At 44.3% G+C, this 12,090-nt stretch overlaps 2 protein-coding genes across 5 annotated transcripts in view; one reads left to right on the top strand and one right to left on the bottom strand.

Annotated features, from left to right (window-relative positions):
• The window catches only part of LOC129175811 (abl interactor 1-like), a 33,909-nt gene extending 28,372 nt beyond the window's left edge, over nucleotides 1-5,537 (top strand). For 3 of the 4 annotated variants that reach the window (XM_054766599.1, XM_054766600.1, XM_054766597.1), the window contains one exon: nucleotides 65-5,537. In XM_054766599.1, the coding sequence (XP_054622574.1) occupies nucleotides 65-240 (176 nt within the window). In that variant the 3' untranslated portion in view covers nucleotides 241-5,537. The remainder of the gene's footprint in view (nucleotides 1-64) is intronic. The other variant, XM_054766598.1, reaches the window with a different exon arrangement.
• Nucleotides 5,538-6,450: 913 nt separating this feature from the next.
• On the bottom strand, nucleotides 6,451-8,860 carry LOC129177027 (E3 SUMO-protein ligase ZBED1-like). Its single transcript, XM_054767709.1, has 2 exons — nucleotides 7,270-8,860; nucleotides 6,451-7,194 (listed from the first exon to the last, which is right to left on the bottom strand). Exons 1-2 carry the CDS (start codon nucleotides 8,701-8,703, stop codon nucleotides 6,748-6,750), a joined length of 1,881 nt encoding a protein of 626 aa, XP_054623684.1. The 5' UTR covers nucleotides 8,704-8,860; the 3' UTR covers nucleotides 6,451-6,747.
• Between the last annotated feature and the right edge of the window lie 3,230 nt (nucleotides 8,861-12,090).

The following is a 12,090-nucleotide window of genomic DNA, read 5'->3' as shown; positions in this document are numbered from 1 at the left end:
TGCAACTTTAAAACGCACTTTACTTCATTTTGGAGTCTTCACTTCATGTCAATGTTGTTCACAGTCGTGGCCATCTATGACTACAGCAAGGACAAGGAGGATGAGCTGTCGTTCATGGAAGGAGCCATCATTTATATCATCAAGAAAAACGATGACGGCTGGTTTGAAGGCGTCTGCAACGGCGTCACGGGACTCTTCCCAGGAAACTACGTGGAGTCAATCATGCACTATGCTGATTAGGAAAAGGTAAAACGGTGAAGTTGTACAGATGGATGCAGTTCTTACATCTCTCCTTTTTCGGTGAAGTGCCATGGCAACATCTCTGGAATATTCCGTATGTGTTTTTTTGAGGCACACAAAAGCGGTGTTGAAGCTTTGGAAGAGGGAGTTCTGTGGACAAAAAAAGGGAGGAGGTAAAAGCATTTTGTGCTGCTGCCACGTGATCGACAGCAGTTAACACTTTGCCTCATGAACAAAATGAGCAGGCTGAATATTTGTAAATGTTTAGTGTTGATATGTTAGTGCAACAGCCAGTATTGAATTTGCAGTGTTAACCCAATTTGTTCTTATCATCTTGACTTGCAGACTGGCCCTTTTCCAAAGCTGTTCCCTCTTTCCGGAAAACACCCATTCTACCTTATCATAAGTGAAAAAACACATCAAGTGCATTAGCACACGACTGAATGTCAGAATTGTGTCGTCGCAGAGAGAGGAAATTGCCTAAAACACACAAAAAAAGTTCTTAGTCTAGACTGCAATCCGCGTTTGACATCAACCCACAATGGTTGCTTGGCTGTCATGTTTGAAGGAAAATCCAAACATTATTTAACGTTAAATTCCAGCACTTCTAAAAGAAAATTTGCAGGATTCCTTTTAAAAATGGCCAACTGAAGGTATGTAGAATGCATTCCAAAAACACCCCTCCTCTTTCCGCTCTCTGACTTGTACATAAAGTGTAATGTGAGAAGTTAGCAGTACTGTAAAGTGCATTCGTCAGTCCGTGTCCTTGCCCCCGCCTTCCCTGTGTGATTTCCCATCAGTTTCAGTGGAGGTGGTGCCAATAGTAGATTATACAGTATGTTTATTTCCACTTGAATACAAATATTCTTCATCAACCACAGTGCCGTTCAACTTGTACCGGGGAATATTACCAGTATCATTGTCACCACACCTTATTAATGTGCGGTCCAGACACTGTAGCAGAGTTGAGTCTTGTCCTGAAGCGAATGAAGGAGTCATGTATGTGTGTGTGTGTGTGTGTGTGTGTGTGTTCATGTTTGAACAACTGCACTGATTGATTGGTCATTACTCTGATCGCGTCAAGACTAATCCTGATTCTTACGCGTGATCGCTGCCTGCTAGTTGAGTGGTTTCTGGTGCGGTGCTTAACATTGGTGCTTAACAACAGGAACCATCGACCCAAACAACCTCAGATGAAAAACTGTCTGAACAGAAATGCGTTCACTTCTTCTGGATTGTCTCTACATTGCAGCGAATGTAGTGTTGCGATTGACGGCTACATTGTTGGGACACATGCAGGAGCTGAAGATGAACGAAAACAGTAACAGGACTTCCTAAAGCGCTCCCACAAGAGGGATGTCGTGTAACTCAACTGATCAAGTATTTGCTAGAGGTGTGTGAGTCGAGAGCTCAGAGAATGGGGAGTCACGGGTGCTCGTCTGCGTTGATTCGTTCACTTACTCACCCTTGAGTTTCACTGACTCAAGGGTGCTGGACGAGCATCTACAGCTCGGTCGCCGATCATGTTGCGCATGTGTGAGTTTCTGTGACGGGTGACTCCAGTGAATCGAGTATCCGATTCATTCCAGTGAATGACCCCGCCCAAGGAATCGAGTCATTGAAAGGAATCGCTGCAGTGTCACTCTCAGCTGATCAAGCTAGAAATGTGTTGTTGAAAGCTCGCACGTTTTTTACTAAACCTTGACTCACGGGTAGTCGTCTCCGTCAACTCCGTTTCCGATTTTGTCACACAATTCCTCTTTTTGTTTACCTTTGAGTAAGGCCTCTGCAGCAGAAGCACTCCTTCACAACTCTCCTGTTGATGAAAGATTTTCTGTTTTGCTCCAGTATCCATACAATCCTTAGTGGACACTCATTTGCACGTTGCTGTGCTGTAAATGAATGCGTTATGACTCTCGTAGATTTTTCAAACTGGGCTCTAAGCGACGTTGTTGATACTTTTGTCAGGTAATGTCAGGTAATGTCGCGTCACATTTGCACTTTTGACCAGCGCTACACTTTCAGAGCATATGAACGATTTGCACTTGACTCAAAACGGAACAATTCGGCTCGACAACGACTCGAATTTTACTTACGGATGCTCGAGGAAGACTGGAGTTTAAATGACTCACATGTACTTCATGAAGACCTGAGTTTCACAGCAGAATTTTTTGAGGCTGACTCACAGATTCAACTAAACGAACAATTCACTCGCTCGGCCCGGCACTTTCACTGACTCACAACTACTCGGCGATTACTCGAGTAACACTGACTCACTGGTGGGCAGAGACTCGTGTTTCACTGACTCACGTGTGTTCATCGAGCACCTACAGCCGAACAGCTGCTAACGGCTCACAAACTCATTCACTCGCTTAGCCCACGAGTTTCACTGAATCAAAAGTGCTCAACGAAGACTCAAGTTTCCCGCGGGGGCTCGTCGAGCATCTATAGCCGAACTTGTGCGCATGACTCACAGACTCGACAAAATCAACAGTTCACTGGCTCACCGCTACTCGACGACGACTCGAGTTACACTGACTAACAGGTGGACAAAGACTCGAGTTTCACTGACTCACGGGTGTTCATCGAGCACCTACAGCCGAACTGTTGCGCACGGCTCAAGAACTCATTCACTCGCTTGGCCCACGAGTTTCACTGACTCACAGGTGCTCGATGAAGACTTGAGTTTGACTCACGAGTGCTCGCCGATCAACTACAGCCACATTTTTGCGCATGACTCATAGACTCGACAAAAAAACAATTCACTCGCTCAGCTTGCGACTCCCACAGACTCTCGTGTACTCGATGAAGACTCAAGTTTCCCGCAGGAGCTCGGCGAACATCTATAGCCCAACTTGTGTGCATGACTCACAGACTCGACAAAATCAACAATTTATTGGCTCAGCATGCAAGTTTCACTGACTCATTATACTCAACGACGACTCGAGTTTCACTGACTCACTGGTGCTCGCCAAACATCTACAACCGAATTTTTGCGCATGACTCACAGACTCGGCAAAAGAACAATTCACTCGTTCAGCACGCGACTTTCACGGACTCACAGGTGTTCAACAAAGACTCGAGTTTCACTGACTCACAAATGCCCGACGAAGGCTCGAGTTTCCCTGACTCACGGTGGTTTGCCGAACCTATACAGCCGTTCCGACCAAATGAACAATTCACTCGCTCAGCCCGGGAATTTCACTTACTCACGACCACTCAACGACGACTGGAGTTTTACTGATGCACGCGTTGATGAAGCCTCGAGTTTCACTGACTCGTGGGTGCTCGGCGAGCATCTACAGCCGAACTTTTTGCGCATGACTCATAGACAAAAGAACAATTCTCTCGCCCAGCCCGCGAGTTTCATGGGTGTTCGACGAAGACTCGCGTTTCGCTGACTCACGGGTGCTCGACGAAGACTCGCGTTTCATTCACTCACTGGTGCAACTTGTTGCGCAACTCACACATGCCTTCTGTGACAGGTGACTGCAGTGACTCATAAGAACTAGAGTGAGTTAAAAGAATGGCATTTCCCATCACTATTACAGGATTTGCTGTATGTTTTGCAATACTTGTGTCCATAAAGTGTGCGTATAAAACTGTCGATAGAGCACAAAATGTGTTTCTTTCCCTTGTCGCTACGATTTAAGCTTCCGTCTGACGCCACGTGAACAATCATTTGTCCCTAAGGGCCGTTCGGGGTGAAGTTTCATTCAGGAAAAGAACAAAAGCGCAATGCCTTTTGTTGGATCCCAACTTAAACAAGACATGCTGCCAATGTTGCGTTCATACATCCCATTTATGATTGTACTTTTCCATCATGAGGTGACAACTTTTCTATCTAATGAATTTCTAGCTTTGCATTCTACTTGTTTTTACATCTACTGGATGGTTGGAGCAGCGCACAAAGGTTTGCTCACACTTTGTATGTAAAGGATTTATTTATACTTTTTCATAGAGGACAACCACTGATGTGCAGAACTTTGTGATGTTTGTCACGTGACGTCGAGCATTTCAGGACATCGCATGGATCAAGACGACTATTTTGTTATTTAATGTGTGGCTTCGTATGACGTGGGGGGGGGAGAGTGGTAACTTAAGCGTTGATGAGAAGTGAATATTGGTCTTCTCAGAGTTTGTACATAGCATGTGTTCACTGAAATGAATGTACAGTCTTTTTGTAATAAACACATTAAAATGCATTGAAACAACGTCAAACGTGTGATTTGTGTCATAGATTTCATGGTCATCACTTAAAAGGCATTTAAAATGGGCTTGATAGACGATAAATGGATTTGGGAGGGGCTTAAATTCTGTTTCGCTAACTTTGCAGCTTCAATATTAAAAAAATGTAAAAATTATATGAAATAATTAAAATAAGTATTATCTAGGGCAGGGGTGTCCAAACTTTTTCCACAAGGGCCGCATACTGAAAAATCAAAGGACGAGGGGTTACTTTTCCATTTTTTTTAAACCAAGCAAACCAATGTCGATATGCTGAGAATATGAAAGAAATTGCTTTGTTATCCGTGACAAAGTGTATTATTATATGAACTTTTTCTCCTTGCATTACACTTTTTACAACAATTTTTACAAACGTATGTTCTTGTACATTTTTTCTCATATTATGACTTTATTCTCAGAATATTTGGACTTCATCGAATATTATAACTTTTCCCAAATTAGTTTTCAAAAATTGCCACTTTATTCTTTTTGTTTGTTGATCATATTACGCCCTTTTTTTTCATATATATCAACTTTATGCTCTTTTTTTCTCGTAACATTATGACTTGAATCTTAATATTTCTTGTAAAATTACTGCTTTCTTGTTTAATCATATTTTTTGTACGACAGAGTAAAAAAAGTGATTTAGAGAATAAAGTTGTACATTTGCAAGAAAAAAAACATGTGATATTACGAAAATAAAGTCGTAAACTTAGGAGGAAGAACTCATAATATTCCAAGAATAAAGTTGGAATTTTACAAGAATAAAGTCCCAACTTTATGTTGCAGGCATTGCCTGAGACAGCTACAAAAGGGGGGGACTTTTGTGACCTTTGGCATTGGGCATGTGGAGGAGGCGGGGTAAATTAGTCGCCGGAACAAGAAAAAGTAGAGCTATGCTATCTTATTACTTTTTTTCTTGTAAATTTACGACTTTATTATCATAATATTACGAGTTTTTTCTCGTAAATTTGCCACTTTGGTCTTGTAAATTTACGAATTTATTCTCACAATCTCAGATTTTTTTTTCTCAATCTGGCCCTAACACGCCGTGGTATTTCAGAATGTGCCGAGGGCCAATAAAAAACATGGCCCGTAGGCCGCACACCCCGATCTAGCATTCAAAAGACTTAATGGGAAATAAATAAAATGTAATGGTGCAATTCTTTAATTTTGAAAAAAAAAAGCCTCATTGCAACATAGAATGAATGAGAAAATAAGGATTATTCTGTAGATATCTCAACTAGTGGGTCGCGGGTCTGTGCCTGGGCAAAAAAGAATGCACCGTGTTCTTGTGTCTGCTATTCGCATGCTACGCCGCCACAAGGTGAGTGCCATGTTTATGGGCGACTTTGTCAAGCTTGAGTGGAAGGGGAAGGCCATCGAGTGAGGGCTCCGACACACAGCTGCAGATATCTGCTGGAGAAGCGAGCTCGTGCTGTGCGAGGGAATTCGTTGGAAATTTAAAGGGATAGTTCGGAAGTTGTATGACATCCCCATCAGCAGTGTAGTCCGTCAACAGAGACTTACCCCCCACTTGATCTCCAGTTCTGGTCGGATTTCCGTGATGAAGAACGTAGTTCCACTTAGGTAGGACATTTAAGTAAAGAGTTTGGCTTCTCCAAACGATATGAGTTCAAAAGAGGACTACATTTGCAACACAAAAACGCCTTCTCAAAAAAAATCCGACCTCACAAAACAGTGTTATACAGTATATGTCTCCTGCCGTAGCCGCGCAATGTCGCCTGTGCATTCATGTGTATGGGATGGGAACACTCGCATTTTCTTCCGTTGTGGAACACATACCTAAAAAAGATGGCCGTGGCGCTCCGTCGTGGAAGAAGAGTGGTATTACCGCGATATTGAGTGTGGGGGGCAAGTCGCTGTTAATGGACTACACTGCTGGTGGGGATGTCATACAACTTCCATGTCAAAAAATCCAAACTATCCCTTTAAGTAAAAAATTGGTCGAGAACCACTGATCTATATTTGGCATACATTTATTATTATTATTAACAATTCGACATGCAACGAGACGAGACGAGATTTTAACATCGCTTGTGAGTAACAAAACAATGCGGGTGCTTTTCAACATTTTGAAATGTTTTAATTTAAACTTTAAATGCATGAACTGTTCAGCTTCTTTGCACAAACTGAAACAAAAAAATGATGAAACTTAAAATAGTGTTACACAGAGCGCAAACAGAGACTAACCTTTTTAAAAAAAACAACAAAAAAACAACAACACATTAACAACATGCTACAACTCCACAGCCTAGCCTAAGATACGACCATGTTCTTCTTCAAGAATATGAGCATGTTCACATTTTCTGGCAGCAGCTGAGACCTCTGGGCGCTAACTGTGTCTCCTGCAGTCGAGAAGATGCGCTCACTTGGGACACAGGTAGCAGGGACAGAAAGGCACGCTTTGGCAAGGTAAGACAGCAAAGGGTATTGGCCGCAGTTTTCACGCCACCACTTGAGAGGGCAGCTGCTGAGAGGGATTGACGGCTCTTTCCTGTAGTTTTGCATTTCCCTCTCAGCCCGTTCCAATCTGTTGTACTGCTCCGGGTCGGAGGAAAACGAGTTCCCTAGCAGGTCCTCGAGCGCTGTCTTTTTGGGAGCGGGTTCTGTCACTTCGGGCTCAGTTTTCACAGCATCCTCTCTTCCGTACGCGTGACAGTGAGCTCCACCTGCTGCCTCTTCTGCTCTCTCCCAAGCCGTGGTCTTTAAACACAGGAAACGCTGATGTTACAATCATTAGGCAGCAAATATGCAGAAAACAATTATAATGAAATATACCTGATTTTGCTGCAACTGTTTCGCCTTGTTCTGCACCCTCAGGAAGACGGCTTCACACTGGTCACTGTCAAGCTGAGGTAGAGTCCGGAACCTTGGGTCCAGTGCCGTGCACTCAAGCAGATAGTTGTATGCATCCCCACTGTATCGGTCTGCAATATTTCTGAGGATAGCAGTCTTTGTGTCGGACACGGTGGTGGAATCGCCGTCATTCGGTGTCATGCTTTGTTCGATCATGCTCTTCAGTGGCGCAATGAGAGACACCGTGGGACGTTTCTCCTCGCACAAGACTGTGGTGGCCGTCTTCAAAGGATACAGCAGCTTCACCAGGTCCTCAGCATCTCTGATATCGCAGCTGTCGAGCGTATCAAGGTATCTGATGTTCTGTCTTATCTCAGGGCTGGCGAGAGCTGCTGCTATGGCAGCCTGCTGCTCGAGGTAACGAGCCAGCATCTCCAGAGTGCTGATCCACCGCGTGGTCACGTCCATGATTAACTTGTGTGACGGCAGTTGCAGCTGCAGCTGCTTGGACATAAACACCGCTGTTGCTGTTGAACTCCGGTGAAAAAAGGCAGCCACGCGTCTCACCCGCCCGAGCAAACGAGTGACGCGGGGGACACCGAGGCCAGCTTGGGTTGCCAGATTTATAGTGTGCGCAAAGCACTTGATGTGCGGTTCCAGTCCCGCCTCGCGCACGGCCGCTTCCATGTTACGCGCATCATCAGTGACAATAGCGATGCTACGGTTTGTTCTCTCAAGCTCCCAGTCTGTGACAGCTGCTTGCAAAACCTCTGAGAGATTTGCCCCCGTGTGGGACTCGAAAAGCGAGTCGGTCTGCAGTACAACACTTTTCATCTCCCAGGCATTGTTAATTGTGTGCGCTGTAATTGTGATATAATTTTGCGTACCTCTCAATGTCCAACTGTCTGTTGTGATGGCGATGCTTTCGGCTTCTTTCAGGGTCTGTACAACCACAGTCTTGGTCTCTTTATAGAGGTTCGGGACCACCGTGGAAGTAAAATACGTGCGTGGCGGGATGGTGTACTTCGGTTCCAGCGTGTGGAGGAGTCGCCGGAATCCCTTATTTTCGACCACAGAAAATGGCCTCATGTCAGCTGCAATGAAAACGCCGATGTCTCTCGTTATTGCCTCGGCTCTGGAGCCTGCCAGCGTTGCCTGACATTTACCGGTGGTTGTTTTCTTCGCAGGTGATTTTAGTAGCCAGCTGTGGTGGTTTTGTATGTGTCTTTGCATAGTGCTAGTGTTAGCTGCCGTATACGGCATTCTTTTCTGGCAGAGCTTACATATTGTCCGTGTCTTGTCCGTCACTCGGTTGCCGTTTATTATGTCCAATGGAAAGCCAAAATACTGCCACACAAACGATTTAAAGCTGGCAGGGGCCTCTTCGATGATAACATTTTCAGACTCCGAAGTCATTCTGGCCGTCCTCGCCAGGCTGCGACTCTCCTTCCTTCCTTCTACTTCTAGTCTTCTTGTTTTGGTTTAATGGGTGTCACTGGTCAATCCGTCCCGGAAACGCAATCGGGTCTACGCATGCGCTGGGAACGTCACTTCCTCCTTTGGCAAATGTTTACCACAGCGCTTCTGCGGCGTCACGTGTAATATATTGGGAGTTGTTCTTATTATTAATTATTATTAAAAGAGTTCGTTAGCATGCAGATGTTTCTATCGTCTCATGACCTCCACCAAGACGGAGCTACGTAAAAAGTTACGCAATGCACGTAGCGAAGACGCAAACGTCATATCCGGTTAAGTGAAACAAGCGTAAATAAACAGAATAAAACACATAAAATGCAGTTATATTTGATTGTAAACAACTAAAAGCAGATTGCAATGATGGATTAATGTAGAGGATTTAGCTAGAATGTTTTTTTCTAAACGGAGAAATACCATCCCTCCAAACATATCTTCCTAGCAAATGTGTTTGTATTTTGTCAGTGGCAAAAAAAAATAACATTAATATGGAACCAGGAAAAAAAGGGCTTCTAAATGATCCACTTGCACCATGGATGTGATATAAGATAAAAAAGATAGACTAAGTTGTAATTTTGCAAACATTAATAACGTTTTTGGGTGTGTGCCACCCCACACACCCAAAAACGTTATTATATATTGCTGCCATAAAATACATCGACGGATGGCGTACTTGCACGTGACTAACATGTGACTGCCGAAAAATAACGGATGGAGATGCGCTCTGCACATGCGTAGAACCGATTGCCTTTCAGGGACGGGCGAGTCTGACAAACTGGACATAGCAAAGGCACATTGCTGCCGACGTAGGTCACAAATAGAGGTTACCATGGCTGGCTCTTGTCTCGTGAGAAAAAACAAAAAATCTCCTCACACCGCTAGTAGCCTATATACAGTAGAGTATACTCTATATTTTGTGTACATTGTTGAGAACCGATAAAAAAACAAGACTTGTCAATGTGCAAAAACGTGCAATTTACTTCTTGAACAATCACACAACTTACATAAAAATAAAATAAAAATAAAATTCATAAAATAAACAGTGGTTTTCAGTGAGAACTGTAGTACCCATACCGTCGACTGAATAATAATACGAATGATAATTCAAGATATTTGCAGGCAATGTAACATTTGCACATCTAGTTGTTGTTCTACAACATTTTAGCACACAAACATCTCCTAAAAACATATTCAATACAATACCACACATTTGGATGTAATGTATAATGAGTGCATTAGAAACTGCAAGGGTGTGTTCAAGTCACACAATGCATTTGGCAGTGCAAGTGATGCAATAGAAAGTAATCCGTTCATCAATGTGTACATTTAAGATGAAGAGATGTTCAGATAAAAACGGAAGCTCGTGGTCCCTGACTTTGGTCTCTGAGACACGTTGAGCCTTGTCAGTTCAGACATTAGGTGGGCTGATTTGGGTGTGGGTGAGCAGATGTATGCGGACATGGACTGTCAAGTCCTCTTATTGTCACCCAGCCTCCAAGCTGGATTTTATCTTTTATCTTTATCTTCTTCGAAAAGACCCCAATTCTCCTTCCTGGCTTGTCTGAGGCGCTCATTTCTGTCCGTTTCGCTGTCCTTGACCTTCTGCCTCCTCCCGGCGTCCCCCTCTCGCTTCGCTGGCTCTTCAGCGGCCACCTGTGCTCTCTCAGCCGCTTCCGGCATACAACTGTCTCTGATCTTCCTGTACCACTGCTTCTTTGTCTCCCGATGCTCCGTGGCCTCTTTTTCATCCCGGGACCGGCATTGGTCAACCGTGCAAACCGTCTTGGTCTCCATCCTTTTCAAACTGCTGCCTCTGGCGTGTTTTGTCCGCTCTCCTGAGGACAAAATGTCATCAAATATGGATGCGAATAAAACTTGAATTTATCCGACATTGTTTTGAGCTAAACCGAAAGATTCTACTAGGTAATCTAGCTAGCGAGAGGTGCCAATGACCAGCTGCTTGGGACGCCAGCTAAATTAACCATGCAATGTTTTTAATTTTATGGTGAACAAAAAATTAACTCACTGACTGCAAGTGTAACGGATGCCAGCCTGTGAGGCTGTGCGAATGTACGTTGGTAAATCTTACTCCCTCTGCCTCAAGAGCTGTGCTGAACAACCGGCCGACAGTCCTGGCTTTTAGTCGCGTGGTCAGCGCCGTCGCCTCCCATGCCGAAGGTCTTAAGTTCGATCCCCTGTGCGGGCAGGCGCGCAAAAGGGCGGGTTACACAAGCTCGTTTTTTTTCTAACCGTAATCGTTCCCGAACATTCCGAGGCACATTGATAAAATAGAACATGAAAAAAAAATCTTTTATCATGCAATACTAATTACTTGATATTTACATTATTGTGGGATTTCAAGAAGAAACTTCAGCTGTTGCAGGGTGTAAAGTAAGTCCAGGTGAGTCTGAAGTTGAACTGAACTTTTTCAGAGTCCACCACTGTGCTCGTTATGGAACAACTTACAATGTACGTTTTTTTTGTCATTTCGGCTTTTTCCATGTGTGATATGAAATTTCAGCGTCATCAGTCATGTGAGCGGATGTTAAAAAAATTGTCTGTTAACACCTGCAGATTACGTAATACATACTGCTAGTGTGCAAGTGCACACATACTTAAAAGTCGGTCAAGTAGTGATGTGTCGGTCGCGAACGAATGTGCTCTAAGAGCCGGCTCTTTGAAATGAACGACAGGAGAGGTCCGCGTCGTTGGGAGCCAAATGGGAGCCCATTACTTTTTCTCCTCATCTTTTTTTTCCTGTTAAAGGCGAATGTCATTGGTCAAGATGTGTGGCGGCGTCTTTGTGTCCACGCTGTGGTGCTCTTAGAGCTGATTTGTTTGTGAGAAATTTGAGCGCCTCACCCGATCTCCTAGGGTGAGTCCAGCCACCCTACGGAGGAAACTCATTTCAGCCGCTTGTATCTGCGATCTCGTTCTTTCGGTCACAACCCAGAGCTCATGACCATAGGTGAGGGTGGGAACATGGATCGACCGGTAAATTGAGAGCTTTGCCTTTCTCTTCACCACGACGGTCCGGTACAGCGACCGCATTCCTGCAGACGCTGCGCCGATCCGCCTGTTGACCACACAGTCCAACCTCGCCTCACTCATGAACAAGACTCCGAGATACTTGAACTCCTCCACCTGGGGCAAGACCTGACTCCCAACCCGGAGGGTGCAGTCCACCCTTTTCCGACTGAGAACCATGGCCTCGGATTTGGAGGTGCTTCACACTCGGGCACACAAAGCCCTCCGCCACGATAAGGTGGTGATTCACGAAGGAAATAAACATAATTTGGTAATAAATAAATAAATTTAAGACAACGAAAA

The sequence above is a fragment of the Dunckerocampus dactyliophorus genome, chromosome 2, assembly GCF_027744805.1.
Source record: "Dunckerocampus dactyliophorus isolate RoL2022-P2 chromosome 2, RoL_Ddac_1.1, whole genome shotgun sequence".
Classification (NCBI taxonomy): domain Eukaryota; kingdom Metazoa; phylum Chordata; class Actinopteri; order Syngnathiformes; family Syngnathidae; genus Dunckerocampus; species Dunckerocampus dactyliophorus.
The sequence above is the reverse complement of the archived record's forward strand: the minus strand, read 5'-3'. Positions and strand labels throughout refer to the sequence as shown.